Source organism: Macrobrachium rosenbergii, chromosome 25, assembly GCF_040412425.1.
Source record: "Macrobrachium rosenbergii isolate ZJJX-2024 chromosome 25, ASM4041242v1, whole genome shotgun sequence".
In the NCBI taxonomy this organism is placed as follows: domain Eukaryota; kingdom Metazoa; phylum Arthropoda; class Malacostraca; order Decapoda; family Palaemonidae; genus Macrobrachium; species Macrobrachium rosenbergii.
In genome coordinates, this window is record NC_089765.1 from 44,621,910 (window position 1) to 44,641,367 (window position 19,458).

General features: G+C 35.1%; 1 protein-coding gene across 1 annotated transcript in view; it reads right to left on the reverse strand.

Moving 5' to 3' along the window:
- Positions 1-19,458, reverse strand: part of LOC136852625 (frizzled-10-B-like) — a 62,654-nt gene that overhangs the window by 10,371 nt on the left and 32,825 nt on the right. Inside the window, exons 2-8 of the mRNA XM_067127548.1 lie at positions 15,574-15,708; positions 13,130-13,345; positions 10,363-10,476; positions 8,596-8,750; positions 7,710-7,821; positions 4,012-4,185; positions 1,258-1,450 (exon numbers count right to left, since the gene is read on the reverse strand). Coding sequence (XP_066983649.1) covers positions 1,258-1,450; positions 4,012-4,185; positions 7,710-7,821; positions 8,596-8,750; positions 10,363-10,476; positions 13,130-13,345; positions 15,574-15,708 — 1,099 coding nt within the window. The remainder of the gene's footprint in view (positions 1-1,257; positions 1,451-4,011; positions 4,186-7,709; positions 7,822-8,595; positions 8,751-10,362; positions 10,477-13,129; positions 13,346-15,573; positions 15,709-19,458) is intronic.

Below are 19,458 nucleotides of genomic sequence, written 5' to 3' on the forward strand. Positions count from 1 at the left end.
CAGAAGCCAAGTCTGTGGTAGAAGAGTTTTGCCATACCTCACCATATTTGTCAAAGCTTCACAGGTAAAACCTGCTATACATTTGGGTCATCCCTTGGCAGAGATCCCCATCTCCTCTGAAATGGCTGCTGTAGCCATCCTGGGGTATATTAAAGCGTCACTGTAAGGATAAATCTTGGTCTCCTGGAACACTGAGTACAGAAGCCAAATTAACAGCCTCTACCCTACTCAACTGGCGACAGAGACTGTACTCTCACAGCATCCACAATCCTACTAAGCTTGCCAATCCTACGAAGCCCAATGAGGACATCTGCATTCTCTTTACCAGCTGCCTCACAGCATCCAAACCCCGAATCAACCTTTCTCCCCAGTGGGTGTGGATGGTTTCAACTTACAAGTCTCCAAGCTGGGGCATACGGAGGAGATAAAGAGTGTTGCCCGTTTTAGCAGTTTGGCTTCCAGTAGGACCTGTCTGCAGAAGTTTTGGTAGACAAAGAAGCATTTAACCAGGAGAAGTTTCAGGTCCTGGATGAAGAGATTCCTTTCATGATGGCAAAGGGGGGGTCACCAAAGAAACAATGCTAGAGAAACTGGGGTTCTGCATTTATTTCATCCTTGTTCTCAATGCTTTGGGAGTGTGAAGACTAATCACAGACCTTACCCACCTACACAAGTTTTTGTGTCTGATTCTCAGATGGCGAATGTGGAATCATTGAGCAGATTGATTTGCTTCTCTAAATCAAACTGATGCTTACTTTCGTGTCCCCAGTCATATATCTTCAAGGCAGGGATTTATGTTCCGGTTCAGGGCTCTTTGCTTTGGATGCTCGTCTCTTCACCAGGAATCTGGCACTAACAGTAGTTTGTAGGTATCAACTAGGATGCCTATAGTATTACCTGGACAACAGGCTCATCTTGGCATCTTCCGAGGAGGAATTGAATAGACATCTGGAAATCCTCCTCACCATGTGTTGGTGCTTAGGGCTACATGTCAGCTTAGAAGTCAGATTCGTCCCATTTCACATAGGCTGTCTACTTCAGTGAAAAACTCCATTTATGAAAGTGTAGGTATGTATTCCCGTCAGAACAAATTACAAATACAATTCAGTTATTTCCTTAAATTTTAGTAATAACGGAACATTTCTGACAGATTATGAAAGAAATAATTTTTACCTGAAATGCCTATAATTCCACTTTTAAACAAATGAAAAAGCTGTAATACAGTTCTTGTATTCAAAAGCAGAAAAATTCACTCACCTGAGTTGTTATGGGTTCCATCTGCTTCATTCTTGATTTCTTTCCGAATTCTAAACAATGCTATGAACCCAAAGACAATGAAGAAAGTACCCAATACTAATAATGAAGTAAGAGGTGCAATGACAAATCCAATGTGGGCCCAATTATTTACATTTCCTACATAACACAGACCAACGAGCTCATCTCCATCAACCTGGAAGAGTTCATATGAAGTGCCATTAATCAAAATATACTTTTGCTTTTACAATTACAATGCACTATAATTTTTTACAAAATATCCATCCAGAAATCTAACCACCTTCTTTCAGGCATTAAACATACTAGTCCGAATCAACATTGGATTGTGTTACTCTACAATTCTTGAGACAAATCACTACAACTAAACATCACTTCTTCAACAACTCTACCTCGCATAAATATTGTATGCTAAAGAGCTTTGTATGCCTAGAAATATGAATTTGTTATGAGGACCCCTTACTAGACTGGAAAGCAGCTTGAGCATAAGTAACTGTAAAAACTCTGGTGGATTTTTTGTATACAGTACAACACTGAGGTACTTCAGTCTTTGAAGACTACATCAAGAGCACAGAAATTTTACTGAACTGGAGTTTATCAAAACAAAGCACACTATCTTACTGTTAAAGAGGAAAATGATCCAAGTATCAAACAAAAGTTTTAATTGATTTACCAACACCAACCCATGCAGTGGTACCACTTAAAATATGTTTTACATGGACCACAGGTTCTTTGCAGCATCTGTTCAACCCCTGTGGTCCTTTGCAGCATCTCTTCAGCCCTTCTTTGCAGCATCTGTTCAGCCCCTGTAGTCCTTTGCAGCATCTCTTCAGCCCAAGTTACAATGCTTTTAGCCTTTAACTTTTTATGTGTTACCTTTTTCTCTCCTCATACTTAGCCATCAAACTTCTTTAACATTACCTTGCTACAATTTTCATCTCTTCCAGAAAGCCCTATGCATCCAAAATGTGACCCACTGGTCATTTTAATTTGTAATAATGTTCATATTTACTAAAGTTAAATAAATGTTTACAGATGTTTGCAATCTATTTTCTCAGTTTAGTCCCATTTCTTTACAGGGACACCATTTTGGACAAGCAGCTTCCATCTACCTCTGTGGTGCGCTTCTGCTTCATCAAGTCCCTTCTCTCTCAAGTCTTCTCTAGCATAATCTCTCCATCTCTTTCTTGGTCTTCCTCATCTTCTTCTACCCTGCACTTCCATCTCCATAGCATGCCTTCCAATATGGTCTCCCTCTCTTCTCAGCAAGTGTCTGTACCATCTAAGTCTCCCCTCCTGCACTTTCTTGATATCTCAACCACCTTCACTGACCCTCTTATACTCTTATTCCTAATCCTATCCTCTCTCGTTACACCATACATCCATCTTAACGTTCTCATCCCTGCTACATCCACCTCTGTCTTAGTCATACTTGCTGTTTCTGTACCATACAACATAGCTGGTCTTACCTTATGGAACTTCCCCTTTAGTCTTAGTGGGACTCTTTTTCACAAAGAACTCCAGAGGCAGCTCTCTAATTGTTCCAACCTGCTTGTATCCTACATTTTACTGCCTCATCCACTCTTCCACCAGTCTCTACTATAGACCTAAGTATTTGAACTTGTCTACTCTATTTCTTCTCCAACCACTTTATACGCTCCCTGTCAAACCCCTCAATGGTGGTACACATATATTATGTCTTTAACCTGCTTATCCTCATTCCTCTATCCTCCAGTGCTACTCTCCCCCTCTCCAACCTACCCTCTATAACCTCCCTCCTCTCTACATACAACACCATGTCATTTGCATATAATATGCCCCAAGGCACTGTCTCTCATACCTCCACTGTCATGCTATCCATCACAACTGAGGGCTGATCACCGGTGTAATCCAACCCTTACCTCAAATCCTTCAGTCTCTCCTACACTGCTCCTTGCTCTGGTATACACTATCCGATACACTGAATCAACAACACAAACTTCTCTGGGACCATCTTCTCCCTCAAACTCCTCCAAATTTTCTGTCTCTGGGCTCTGTCATAGGCCTTTTCAAAGTCTATGAACACCATATGTGAGTCCCTTTGTTTTACTCTGAATTTCTCCATTACATGTCTCAGACAGAACATAACATATTTTGTTCCAATTCCTTTCATAAATTCCCGCTGTTCTCTCCCTATTTCTACTTCCTCTCTTAGTCTGGCATCTATCATTCTTTCTAATATCTACAAGGTGTGGGACATCGGTTTAATACCCTTATGATTACCACACTCTTGAACATCTCCCTTGCCTTTGAAAATTGGTATTAATATACTTTCCCCTCCACTCCTCTGGTATCCTCTCTTGATCTAAAATCTTTTCCATCAGAATATAACACTACACCTCCTAATGCCTTCTATACTTCAACTGAGATAAAGTCTGGTCGTGTCACCTTCTCATTCTTTATCTTCTGAAGTGTTTAGCACCTCTTGCCTCAAGAAACCCATTACCATTCCCATGTTGACTTGTCTATCCTCCCCTACTAGTCTTTCATTTTCTTTACTCAGCAGTTGGTTCAAAGTACTCTTTCCATCTTTTGAAGATGCTGTTTGCAACTTATGCATTTCATTAATAACCTGTCAGTAACAAAATGCTGACTGCTCAAAAATATATACATTACAGCTCTGCATACGTTATTTTTCTCCTTATAAAACTGTCCAGGTATTTTATAAGATTGATAACTAATTCCTCTTAAGATTCTCACCTGCTTTAATGTCAAGATAAGTATAGTGGATATAGCTGGTAATCCCCAAGCTGCTGCATGGAAGTACGAAGCATAAGCTTGTAGAGCTTCTGAAGACCATTTCTTGCCCGCAGAGAGAAACCAAGTGAAAGTTAAGACTACCCACCAAATGCCAGATGCCATGCCAAAGTAATACTGAAAAGAAATTGAAAACTGTCAACACTAGTGCCATCAAATATTCATCAACAGTAGTGGTATCAAATATTCATCAACATTAGTGATATCAAATATTCATCAACAGTAGTGGTATCAAATATTCATCAACAGTAGTGATATCAAATATTCATCAACAGTAATGGTATCAAATTCACTGACACCCAAGTGATTTAGTTCAATACTCCAGCCCAACCCTCCCAACTACATTTTATTTGTTAAACATACTGAATACTGAAATTTGAAATACAGTATGACATTTAAATACCTATCCTCAGGCAAGCTTGAGATGTCACATCAAGACAAATTAATGTAATTATGCCACCCAAAGTGTACTGGTATGAGCAGAAATATAACAAGAAATTGTCTGTCTCCTTTTTGTGCTTTATATTTCACTTACTTTATAACTTGTTGACTTCCTGATCACCACCAGTTCTCCTATTCATACACTTATACCATGGCAGTGGCAAATTCCTATTTGATTTTTGCATCTTCAATATGACCCGGACTCTTGGATCCACCGTAAAATGTTTAACCCCATCACCCATATATGATATATAGTAAAAAGTTGAAGTTCTTCATCTTCAAATATATTAAAGCTACAGAACTAACCTTAGCACACAGAAAACATTTAATATTACTAGACTGACTTACTGATTATGAGGTTAAGACCATAAGGGCAAGCACTGCAACCTACCAGAAATATTCATGAGTCAAGACTACTTGATGCCTTGGGGTGGTGAAGGAGACATAAAAACTTCTCTGTATGCCTGCTTGTTCAAAATAAATTATGATTCACTAGTAAGCTAAATAATTTGAAATCAGGAATCTACAGCCTGGTTAGACTATTAAATAAAAAATCTTCTTAAATGATTACAGTACTCTGTCTTCCACTACCTAAAACACTCAATAGCCCTTGAAGCGAATGCTCCCATGTCTGACAAGACTGAACTTAAATAGACAGTATTTAAAAACTTCTTTAACCTTAATGTATAAAAGAATATTCAAGACATCCACACCACAGTGCTTTATCTCTAGACAATCTCAAAATTAAGATGACCCAGAGTAAATAATACTTCTTACGCTACATAAAATGTCAAGATATTTTTTTACCAGTTCTTTACGGAGATCAAAGTCAATAATTTTTCTAAATGAGAAATTACTGTATTTAAAATAGCCATTGACACCAAAACTTCTTAACTACAAGAGATTTTGGTAAACCTTTTTCAAGTCCTGTATCACTTCAGCAATTACACTGTATCAAGATTATTGGTGCTTAATCTTTTCAGCCCCATTAAATACATGTAGACTGATTTCAGTTCTTTATTATGATGTGATTTAAAGGGAATTCATAATGACAAACACCTAAAGGCGCCATCAAGCAAAGTTTTTGTACTAAGAAAAGAAAATTTCCAGAAGCAAGTAAGTAAGAGAATAAAGAGCTCTAAACATGACATAATACCAGGTCAATGGCCAAAACATTGTGCTGGTTTTATGTCATGTTTAGAATTCTTTATTCTAAACATGACATACTACCAGCTCAATGTTTTGGCCATTGAGCTGGTATTATGTCATGTTTAGAGTTCTTTATTCTCTTAACATGACACAATACCAGCTCAATGGCCAAAACATTGAGCTGGTATTACATCATGTTTAGAGTTCTTTATTCTTGTAACATGACATAACACCAGCTCAATGTTTTGGCCATTGAGCTGGTATTATGTCATGTTTAGAGTTCTTTGTTCTCTTACTTACCTGCTTCTGTAAATAAGGGAATAAAGAACTCTAAACATGACATAATACCAGCTCAATGGCCAAAACGTTTCCTAAGTAGAAAATCTCAAGCTATTAAAATTAAAATCAGCAAAGCTTCTTTAATAACCTGAACAAAACAGCAGCCAACCAAATTCGTAAAATATACAAAGACAAATGATAAGGAACAACAAAAATCTTCCAATATAATCTCAACAACCGTTACTTAGAAAGGATAAAGACCATTATGCAAACACCACCTGATTTTTAAAAATCCAGTTGGCAACCACACTGGAAAAGAAAAAAAAATTTAAAGTCTAGTGTGCCTGTATGTATTACTGAACAGTGTTCAAAGATTAAACTTGATTCCACTATCTTTTTGGTAATACAACAAGTATATTATACAAACTATATAAAGTACAGTAGTTGGGAAAAAATTGAAGCAAAGAACTGTAAGTAAAAAAATTGAAAAACATACCAGCAGTGTTTGCCAATGATGTGATCATAGATATCACTGGTTTCTCAGAGCCTCGGTAGTCAAAACACCCTTTACCAAGGACATGATTTTAGTGCAAATTCAGATAGATGCCAACAATCACAAGTAAAATTTGTTAAGTCCCCAAAACATTCTAGTAATGAGTCCACAAAAAATCTATACTGTACTACTTTTGTAGATGTTCCATGCAACTGAAATTGTCATACCCTCTTCTAGTAATGTTGTCCAAGATCTAATATGTATCAAACCACATCTTGGAGGAAAGTTACAATGCCTCTTAAGTTGAACATTTAGTTTTGCAAGCCTGAAAGAATTATTAATTATTCATACATACAGTACAGTACTGTACTTAACACTGACTAAAATGTTGTAATTGTGTTAGATGTTCATGAACTTATTTCAATACTAAATTGCATATCACAACTGATGACTGTTCTGTTTTACAGTTAGGGTACTCTAGTTTCTGCTGAAAAATGAGCTATACCGCATACTGGTCATGATTAAACTGTATCTTACAGGGGAGAAATCTATATGATAATGAATAATTAGTTTTACTACATTTATGTAATGATGACAACATTAATATTCAATACTTTATATGCAATTCACTTGCTGTTTATATGCAAGGTTGTTTGCACTGTTATCTTTATACTAAGGGTCTCTTGTTGTCAGGATCTTTTATTAAACTTCTGATCTACCACCTCTGATTTCTCATCAAGGCCTCTGTGTCAAATTCTCTGACAGTCATCAGGAGGTGACAGTGTGCCTTATGTGGCATAAGGTAGATGGAGCGTACTATAGCATCTCTTCCTCCCAGGGTGCACTGCTTTCTGCCTTGCACTTTTCATCATTCCCTTTCATCTCTTCCTACTTAAACTATATTAACTTTCACTTACTCCAATTTTCACCTCTCATTTAAGAACAAAGCCTTTGTTAGAGTCCTGTGGTCAAAAACTACTTTGTAATAATACTAATATTCCATGCATGTTAGCAAAGATGAAGCCCTCTCCTGAATAATGGTTACTCTGATTCTAGGGAAATTAAAGTTGACACACTCATACAGGACCTTTAGAGTTTTAATTATCACTTTTAGTAAAAAAAAATATAGAGGCCTGGCTTTTTCAAGCAAAAAGTTAGAGAGGAAAAACCTGACTATTATCAGACCCATTAACACCTATACATTTCTACACCAACAAAGTTCATACATCATATGATCTTCGCATAAAACAAACTGTGCATTACACCACATATACAGTACCTGTAAAATAAATGTAATAATACACCCTGATGAATGTAAACCCTCAACTGCAAGATGTGAAATTCCATTTGGAGATGTTTCACAGGATAACACTTCAGCTGGTACAACAAGCCTGTAAACATATGAAAAAATTAATTCTACAAACAAAATGGCCAATCATTTTGATAGTCAATCAATTTGCAAGGTTCCATTTGAAAGAGGGCTGAAGTTACTTAATACTCACTGCTGTAAAAATTAAAAAATATGTTCCTACACAAAGACATAATTGTACTTTCATAGCTACATAATGCAGCAGGGTGGGACAAGGTCCTGACCAATCACAATCTACAAAGGCAGAAATAAAAAAAATGAAAGAAATTGTGAAGCAATCAGTTATTAATGCACTATATGTGAAGACTGCTTACAAGTCAAGGACACTACACTTACCACTAAGTCGAAGATAAAAACTGGATCAAAACACCCCGTACTGTAAACCCAAATTACTATGTTATGTGCATCATATTCAAAATTGAAAGGCAAAATCAATCAAAATCAATATATGGTACATCCTTATAGTGATATGTTGGATGAGATACTTATGGGACATTAAAAATTTGTACACATCACTGCAGCCCCCCAAAATTTAAGTGAGATAGAGAAAAATAAATTAGAGAAATAAGGCTCTGTTTCAATGACCATTGCTGGCAACTTTCGATTAGTTTACATATAAACTCTGAATGATCAACTTCCTTGGCAAATAAAATTCATATATAATACAGTTGTCTGTATTTATATAAGATAAAATATCCGTGCCAGCTAGCACTATATACAGTAAAAAAGGGTTCAAAAATACAGTACACTTATCCTTTTCCTACTAAATATTATAGAGAGGCTCTTTTTTACCTACCTGGCAAGATATGCAAGGCAGTACAGCAAATAGCAGAGTGAGAGGCAAATTATAGTTCTCTCTGGATATCTGAATCTCGCAGGTTCAAGCCAGAAAGTCAGTACTGTGAAAAGTGTTGATAGGAAGCAAAGCCCAGCCCATACCAGTAACCATACCTGTAAACAAACAGATTAATCAAGTTCATTATTATTCACTGGAAAAGTATTTCAATTACAATGCAAACAGTAATCTAAATTTCCATGTGAGATTTGAAACATACAGCAATTCAGAAGAATTTATAACCCTACAACTTTCCTTGGTTTCCCCCATACACCTAACACATTGCAATTGGGTAGGGGGCTCTATAGAGCAAGAGCAGGGCCATGTTGTATTGTAAGAGGAAACTTTAGAAGAGGCAAGAGTTTTATTGCTTTTGATGGAGTCATACTGAAGAGTAGAGCAGATAATGAAAAGTAAATAAGATAGGATAGGATATATACTGTATAATAATAAAAGCATGGATGCAGTGGAAAGATGTCACTTGACTACAGGTAAATAGTATTCCAGCAGCATAGAGGAAAAAACTGATGATGAACAAATGGCCTGTTCTATAGTCCGTCAAGTGTACTTGGTCAAAAGAGGGTGTAGTAGGGAGGCAGTATTGTAATTAATATATTGCTAGAAATAGAATATGAAAATATTAATTAAGAAAACGTGACACAGCTTTACTCATGTTCTGCCAAATCTATGTTTACCCTAAGGGAATGGTGAGAAGGAAACAATTATGGTTTGGGTCAATATCTCTGGATCAAGCCTTTTCATTAAAGGACGGACCCCTGTTTGTCTACAATTGTGACAAACTTTGGCGATATGTAAAATATAAGAAAAAACAGAAGCCTTAACTATTAAAAGAACACCAATGAGCCTTACAATTCACGAAAATGTAGATTATGTGAAAAACCATTCCAAAATTATTAATGACATGATGTACAAAAGAGAGTGTGTTAACTGGAATTGTTAATATTTAAACTGATTTAATTTCCAGTCACATACCTGCATACATGATGGTAACTTATTGCTCAGAAAAGAAGTCTTAACTCTGAACTCAGCTGTTTATAAGGAAAAGAAAACCAGGAAATACCATAGAGGATTACAACAGACCAAATCGAAGGAAAGGGTATCTGGAAGTTACCTTCGAGAAACGGAAACATGTCAACAGTGTACAGTGATTGGAGCCCCCTTTTTGACTGACTTTGTTGGTTCACCAATACTGTAGTCTATGAAGCAAAGGCAAGAGTACTTATGAAAAAATAGGCATCATTTGGAAGAGGTGATACTACAAAATACGATTTGTGCCTGGAGATAGGAAAAACCATATTACAGATGAGAACATCATGGAGAGATGTGGTGTAGAGGAACTGGAAAATAGACTGAGATTCGAAGACTGCGATGCTTTGGATATGTGATAAGAAGAGGTGATGAGCTGTTTGGTTTGAAAAGTAAATGTGGAGGAAGCAGGATAAAGACCAGTAGGGAGGCCAACAAAATCATGGAAATGGACACAGATGGAGACATGAATAGATAAGAATTCATGCAGAAAATGCACAAGACAAGAAAGTTGATAAACTAATTTCACAACTAATCCTTTAAAGGAAAAGCATAAAAAAACAATGCTGATGATACAAAAGAATTCACTAGATAAAAACAGATTTATTCAATGAAATTGCAACTACAGTAATCAAGAAATGTCATATCCTAATTTGGCAGTAATGGATCCGATTTTGTTACCTCTGCAAATTGTTTGTCCGCATCTCTGAAGAAGACATCCTTTCCACATTTAGGGGCGCACACACCACCTTCTTTGGTGGCAACCCAAGTTTGTCGATGAGGACAAGTGGATTCCTGCATATGATACAACAGCATAAATATACATAAAAAAAGAATTTTAAAAGCTAACAACATAGATACATGCACAATTCAACTTTATCCTAATCTCGATGCATCTTACATGCAGCAGCATCTTTGCACCAAATCAATAGTACAAAAACTTTTGCAACTAAATTATCATACAGAATTGGTCAAGCATTGTATAAGAAGGATATGTTTAATATCACAGTAATTACAGAAACTAAAGATAAACACTGTGCTTCGATAAACAGAACAAATGTAATCCTGCAGCCTTATGACAGTGATGCCCGAAAGTATGAAAACTTTAATATAAACTTTATTCATACAAAGAAAAATCACACTGCAATTAATGGCCAACTTTCTTCCTTCAAATATGATGTTGCATGCTTTCAATATACTTAAAAATAATTCCTCAAGCCAGCCTAAAAAAAACGAAAATTAAACATTTTCCAGTGCTCAAGCAACCTTCTATGGGTACACTTTGAGTAATGTGCACCTAAGTTTCATCAGTAAAGTACCACGTATGCTGTTCTTTATGTAGTGTTAGTGCCTTCAATTACTAAGTACCACAATCCTGAAATAAATACCCAGAAATTATAAACTTGTTTCAGGATTCTGGAAATCCAAAACTTGTCAGTGGTAAGACACACACACACGCACACACACACTGTTTGGGTTTACCACTTATGAGCAGAAAAATTTTTCTCATATTGCTTGCAGTAAATTTCATCATGATAGAAATGTGCTGGTCTTATTTTGAAACCAAATAAGTATTTTACTGTTGCACCTTCAAAATAAAAAATAACAAAATTCTACAACCTGAATATTGCACTGAGGTTTATTGAAGACTGAAATTCTTTGCTTTCCATAATTTTAAAAACCTTACTAGATTTATATATTCTTTTTACACCATGGAAGTATATGATAAATTTCGTTTCTTTAATATAAGTTGGTATTTATAGACACGAAAAACAGAAAGAATTTCTTAATTTTCAATTTTAGACTTGAATAATAATTATCTCTGAACAACCCCTCCTTAGAAACAGGATTTATACACTCCCCAACACTCTCTGCACGTCTTCTGAATGTTACCCAAAGTAAAAAAAAAAATTATATAAATACATTATATATATATGTATATATATATATATATATATATATATATATATATATATATATATATATATATATATATATATATATATATATATATATATATATATATATATATATATATGTATATATATATATATATATATATGTATATATATACAGTACATATATATATATATATATATATATATATATATATATGTATATATATACATATATATATATATGTATATATATACATATATATATATATGTATATATATATATATATATATATGTATATATATACATATATATATATATACATATATATATATACATATATACATATATACATATATACATATAATCATGAAGCTACAAATGTCGTTTAATATCAAATTCACGCTACCTCGAGTATCTCCGATGGAGAATTATCACGAAGGGAATTTATATAAGTGATAAATGAACAGGTACCACTGGGGCGCGAACCCTTGACATGGACCCATTCAACGACTCCAGTGGGCGTTACCACCGCGCCATCTTGATGGCGGCGGTAACGCCACTGGAGTCGTTGAATGGGTCCATGCGTCAGGGTTCGCCCCCAGTGGATGGCGCGATGGTAACGTCCACTGGAGTCGTTGAATGGGTCCATGTCAAGGGTTCGCGTCCCAGTGGTACCTGTTCATTTTATCACTTATATAAATTCCCTTCGTGATAATTCTCCATCGGAGATACTCTCTCGAGGTAGCGCAATTTGATATTAAAACGACATTTGTAGCTTCATGATTGTATATAAATCACGGTGTGATAAAAAAATTTCATATATACATATATACATATATACATATACATATATATATACATATATATATACATATATATATACATATATACATATACACATACACATATACACATATATACATATATACATATATACATATATACATATATACATATATACATATATATATATATATATATATATATATATATATATATATATATATATATATATATATATATATATATATATATATATATATATAGTTTCAAAAGTTTCTAGGTGACAATACTTGATGTCAACAGAATTTCAAGAAATAGAAGCTCATCTGACATCACTGGAATCTCATAAAGTTAAGATACTGTGCTCACAGTTTTTATACTAAGAAGTAGAAATGTTACTATTGTAGCTGATTTGTTGGAACCACAACTTTAACCTAGATACAAATGAATTTACTGAGTAAATTCATGTGTCTTTTCTCTTTGGTTTGATCTCATTTGTTTTCCTTTGTTTTTTCTCTTGTATTTTTTTAGTTCTCAATTTCTTTCTTTTTTTGTAATTGGCTGCTAGGGTTGTAGCTTGGCTAATGATAATAGTAAGAAGCAGGCAATCTATTCTAGAAACTGCTGACCTATGATCTGCATGGCCAAACTACATCTGCTTAGCCATTAAGTGAATATATTGTTGGCCTGGGAAAACACAGGTCAGCAGTTCAAATCCCTGAAAAGGATGTGTCTTTATCAATAATAACAATAATTCCTCCAGTACCTGTTGCACACGTGGTGGAGCGGGGGTTACACGGATTGAGCTCCCAGAGTAGGGCCTATCTCTGACAGGGGGAGGCAATGGATCAGGGGATGTGATGTTGGGATACTCCATACATAACCCATCAGCACCCCCAGGTGTTGGCAAACGGGAACATTCTAGAGCTGCTGGCCAAGAGAAGTTGAAGGAACGTAGGACTGGCAGGCACTTAGACTTAACCTGAAATGAAGGCATAAAGGCAAATTACATAGAAAAATAAAGTATTTTTCAATAATCACAATGTTAGCTACAAACCCTGAAAAATACACACCAAAACTTAGAAGTAGCTGTCATACTTTTCTTTCTGAGGAGATTTACATGTTATTTGGCCATATTATACAGTAACTACAAATTCCACACTCTTTCATTACCTCAGAGATTTGTATATTTATGGATTTCCTGTAAATTTACATTTAAATTTAAATAAAAATCAAAGTTAAATACATATAATATCAGCTTCATTATTAAAACCTTCATTCTATACTCCCATGTACACAACACCTCAACAGGTCACATTAATGAACAAATGTTTTATTCACCTTTCTACAAGACATATCATAAACATCATAAACTTCTTTGCAGTTTGTGACAAAATGCATACACTAGAAAAACATTATCATCACTGCTTCCCATGTGAAACAAAGGGCCTCTGTAAAATTTTGCTAAATTATTTCCTGTGATTTATCTCCATAAATCTCTATTTGTCTCCAGCTTTCTATCTTGTAAGTCTTATCCAAGTAAGTCTGGGTCTGCCAATTCTTCTAGTGTCCACAGGCTACAACCATCACCTACCCTTCTCCAAAGAATTGTGCACAGGTCATATCCATGGCCCCTCCAACTCACCATTACCACATCTACATTAAAGTTCCTCGTTGGGCGAGTCATTAGAGTTGTCGGCTAGCACTCTGCTAATACTGAGTTCGCGTCTCCGGCCGGCCAATGAAGAATTAGAGGAATTTATTTCTGGTAATAGAAATCCATTTCTCGGTATAATGTGGTTCGGATTCCACAATAAGCTGTAGGTCCCGTTGCTAGGTAACCAATTGGTTCTTAGCCATGTAAAATAAATCTAATCCTTCGGGCCAGCCCTAGGAGAGCTGTTAATCAGCTTGGTCTGGTTAAACTAAGGTATACTAAACTCTTTTTTTTCCTAATAGTGACAAAATCTTTTGAATGTTGCTTTATCACCATGCCATGAGTGATGTCTGTAAAACAGTACAGATGTACTGGGTGTGTTTCTGTAAACATCTATAAAAATCTCAATACTCTTTACATATTGAATGATGATGATGCAGCATACTGTACCACTTTGCCATGTACTCATTACATAAATCTAAATCATGATCAGCACTCTAATTACGTGATTTAAAAAGTCCTAAAAATCACAAAAAAATAAAACAGTTCAATGTTTAATAAATACTAGAGACATTTCTACTAAGCAGTATCTACAAACGGTCTTCTCATCACCAGTGATAGGGAGTTTTCCTGTACAAAAGTGAAGTCATAATTATAAATGTGAAAGCTTCCAAATCTTTGGATTCCAATTTTGCTTCATTTTGAGCATGAACAGGTTAGTGTACTGCAGTTACTACAGCATGTGTTTGTGTACAATACATACAGTATTACCATATTGTTATTAGAAACTATAATTATCTTTTCTAATTCATTTTCCAACTGCTAGTTTTTATTTACACTGTACAATATATACAATACAATTTATGCAATTGCTACAACTGCTTTTACCTCAGAAACATTCCCCGACTTAACAAAATTCATCTTACAAGTGTGTCAATATTAGCCTAATAACATGGGAGTTAACTTCTATCTAATCTTTTGTTTGCAGCTTAACTGCAAATTGCTTCTTGCCTTTGGCTTTAACAACAATTTCTGCTGACTGCAGTAGACAGTTTTTGTTGTCAGTATTTGTTTTCCCTTTTTACGAAACCCTTCTTTTCTTATAATTTTTTTTTTTTTTTGTAATCTTTACTACCTATCAGTATTTAAAATATGATTTGCATTTGCTGCATATTAAATTTCCTTGCCTTGTCTCTTCCTTGTGTCCTTTGTATGTCAGGAGGCACAATATATAAGCACTGTATATGGAAACACTGCAGTATAACATAGTAAAAACTACAGAGCAATATACCGAATATTTACACTCACCTCATCATGGTACTATGCCACATCCAAATGGCTTGACCTACTAAGCCAATAATTTAAAAAGACAGCAAAATAACTTGCCACACACCTTAACAGTCTGGTGCAGGCAGCTGTGCTTACAAAGAGGCCAGAAATCAATGTGGAAGAGCACTGTGATGAACAAACCTAATACAGAAGGCTATATGAAAAAGCTTGGCTCTGAAATACTCAGGCAAACTATTCATAAAATACACTCCAGTGACTCTCACCTCTAGGCAAATAGACCGGCATGAAGGGATGGCAGTGCCCACAACAGGGGTACACATGGGGGCATAAAGGGAGCACAAGAAGAACCGCAGGAAGTGGCTGCATCCAATGTCCACTAATGGCATGAATTCGTGAACCTGGAAGAATAAAATTTAACAGTTTGAGTGAATCACATTGCAAAACTTCACCAATGGTTTAATTTTTCTCTTTTCTGTACATGACTACACAGAGTGAATGCTTAAAATATGAAAATCTAAAAAAAAAAAAAAATTGCCCTCTATTTAAACACAAACACACACACAGTCCACACACATATTTACGAAATGGAATGGAGCGTAAAATTTAGGCCAGAGGCCAAGTGCTAAGACCTATGAGGTCATTCAGCACCAAAAGGGAAATCGAGAGTCAAAAAGTTTTAAAAGTGTCATTATAGGTGTCACAGGAGAAAAACCTCTCGGTTACACTATGAAACAACTGTTCGGAGAGGGTGGACAGTAAGATGGAAGAAAGAAAATATGAATGATGGTATAGCATAAGAATGAAATAGGTTGCAGCTAGGGGCCAAAGGAACACCGCAAAGAATCTAAGCAATGTCTACAGTGCACCATGTAAGGTGCACTGATGGCGCTAACCCCTAAGGGATACATACATATATCTATGTTGCAATACTTTGCAACCTATTAACAGCACTGAGCTTGTAATTTACAAATTCTTTTTTCCTTGTATGTTTACTTTCATTTGCATTTATCAGTCACCTTTACTCCTGTTCTTATTGCTGTTCTTGCAACATTTCCACCTTCATCTGAATTCAATTTCAACATCTAATCATAACAGGAAAAATAACCAAATATATATATAATAAAGTGTCCTTGACGTTAAGACCTGCACACTGTCAGATCAGGCAGCCCAAGAAGGATGTATCACTGAGGATACACAATAACAGCACTACATTGTAATTACAGGTACACAGGTATCACGGCACGATGTTAAACGAAGGATAACAAGGGAATCAACTGTCACTGATATCAAATTCACTTAATGTTCATGAAATTCATGTGCTCTCTTGGTAGTTTCAACATGAAATAGTTAATTTTTATTTTGGCCACAGGTACTATACAAGCCTAAATTCATTCAGAGCCCAATTTCTACATTTTTTTAATCTGTAAAATGGTCTTTATTTATCGTACTTTCACTTGAATTAACCATTATTGACTATCCTGTGTTCAATTCAGTTTCAAAGTGAACTGGTTACATCTTATTTCGACCACAAGTACTAGGCCTTAGTGTGTCATTCAGAGTCCTCTGGTTAGAGATATTTTTTTTTTAAGTTTTAAAGTGGTCTTCTCATAACGTAGGTTTTATCATTTTTAAGCTTTCAATCAAATTTATACCTCTCTGCTCACACACTGTTTATATTTCTTATACTTTATATAACACTGGAACAGATTCTGACATGGACTAAATGCCGATATTTTAACAGGAGCGTATGATCCGCAATTCTGAATAATTTGATACACCAACAACTTTTAAAAAGTTTTTTTTTTATTTTTTGATCTGTAATATCAAGAAATTCTTAACTGATCTTTCCGTTATCTCCTGTGGACCCTCAATATAATATTTAAAGAAAATATTAAAAATTTATTAGTAAATTCTGTAAGCATGAGCAATAACTCATTAAAATACTTTATGGAATATTTTGGTCACTAGCAATTAATAATTCTCAATTCCCCAAAAACTTATTTACACATAGAAAAAGAAACTACGCACATTAACGGTACAGCAATAAATCTAAAGAAAACAGAATTTAAAAAATGCAAATATTTCCGGTTTTCAACTACAGTATTTAAAATCCCAAAATATATAGTCTGCATAAACATCGACAAGTCAGCAACGCTCAGTCTTCATTATGGACTGTTCAACGCGATCAGATGAGATACAGACTGATCAGCTTTGCAGATAACCGTACCTTAAGTTAACTTGGTTATCAGTGCAAAAAATGAGACTACAATTATTGATTCTGGAGCCAAAGGATAAACGTGGCAAAGATTATTCTTTCCTGAGGCAACTTCCTCAACTGAAGAAAAGGAACACTGTTTACATATATGCATGCGAGCGAGCGCGCGTCTGCTTGTGTGTGTGAGAGAGAGAGAGAGAGAGAGAGAGAGAGAGAGAGAGAGAGAGAGAGAGACCATGGGTGTGGGGGGAATCAATCTACGAAAACGTAACTCTCCATCCCGCAGACTTCCGAAGGGTAATGTGCTTATCATCGTCGCCATTATCACCGGAAACATTTTCTCAGAACACAAAAACAGACAAGCAAGCAAGCAAACTCCAACCTTATCTACACTAGCTTCTTGTTTGATAAAAAAAAAAGGTAAGTAAATAAACACAAGGTAATTTCTGTCTTCTTAGAATACTAAACCCCCTCAGGGGCTCTGGCTACCATTTTTTGGAAGTGATCGGTTAACGATAAAGATATCCTGAAGGTTCCATGCTTAATTTGGGTTAGTCGGTTATAAGTACAATTCAATACAGTATAAATTCCCTCGGTTACATACGCAAATCAATACAGTATCAATTCCACTCGGTCATAAATACAAATCAATACAGTATCAATTCTCCTCGGTTATAAAAACATATGAATACAGTATCAATCCCCCTCGGTTAAAAAAACACATGAAGACAGCAACAATTCCCCTCGGTTATAAATACAAATCAATACAGTATCAATTCCCCTAGGTTATAAATACAAATCAGTACATTACCAATTCTCCTCAGTTATAAAAACATGAATACAGTATCAATTCCCACGGTTTTAAAAACATATGAATACAGTATCAATTCCCCTCCATTATAAATACAAATTAATACATCATCAATTCCCCTCAGTTATAAAAACATATGAATACAGTATCAATTCCCCTCTGTTATAAAGACAAATTAATACATTATCAATTCTCCTCAGTTATAAAAGCATATGAATACAGTATCAATTCCCCTAGGTTATAAAAGCATATGAATACGGTATCAATTCCCCTGGGTTATAAAAGCATATGAATACAGTATCAATTCCCCTCTGTTGTAAATACAAATTAATACATCATCAATTCCCTTCAGTTATAAAAAATATGAATACAGTATCAATTCCCCTCCGTTATAAAGACAAATTAATACATTATCAATTCTCCTTGGTTATAAAAGCATTTGAATACAGTATTAATTCCCCTCTGTTATAAATGCAAATCTATACAGTATCAATTCCCCTCGGTTATAAAAGCATATGAATACGGTATCAATTCCCTTCTGTTATAATTAAAAATTAACACATTATCAATTCTCCTCGGTTATAGAAACATATGAATACAGTATCAATTCCCCTCCGTTATAAAGACAAATTAATACATTATCAATTCCCCTCCATTAAAAAGACAAATTAATACATTATCAATTCTCCTCGGTTATAAAAGCATATGAATACAGTATCAATTCCCCTCGGTTATAAAAGCATATGAATACTGTATCAATTCCCCTCGGTTATAAAAGCATATGAATACTTTATCATTTCCCCTCGGTTATAAAAGCATATGAATACTGTATCATTTCCCCTCGGTTATAAAAACATATGAATACTGTATCAATTCCCGTCATTTATAAAAGCATATGAATACTGTATCAATTCCCTTAGGTTATAAATACAAATTAATACAGTATCAATGACCCTCGGTTACGACAACATATGAATACAGTATCTACCCCCCTCGGTTATAAATACATAATACATTATCAATTCCCCTTGGTTATCAAAACATGTGAATACTGTATCAATTCCCTTCAGTTATAAATACAAATTAGTATAGTATCAATTCCCTCATTATAAAAACATGAAT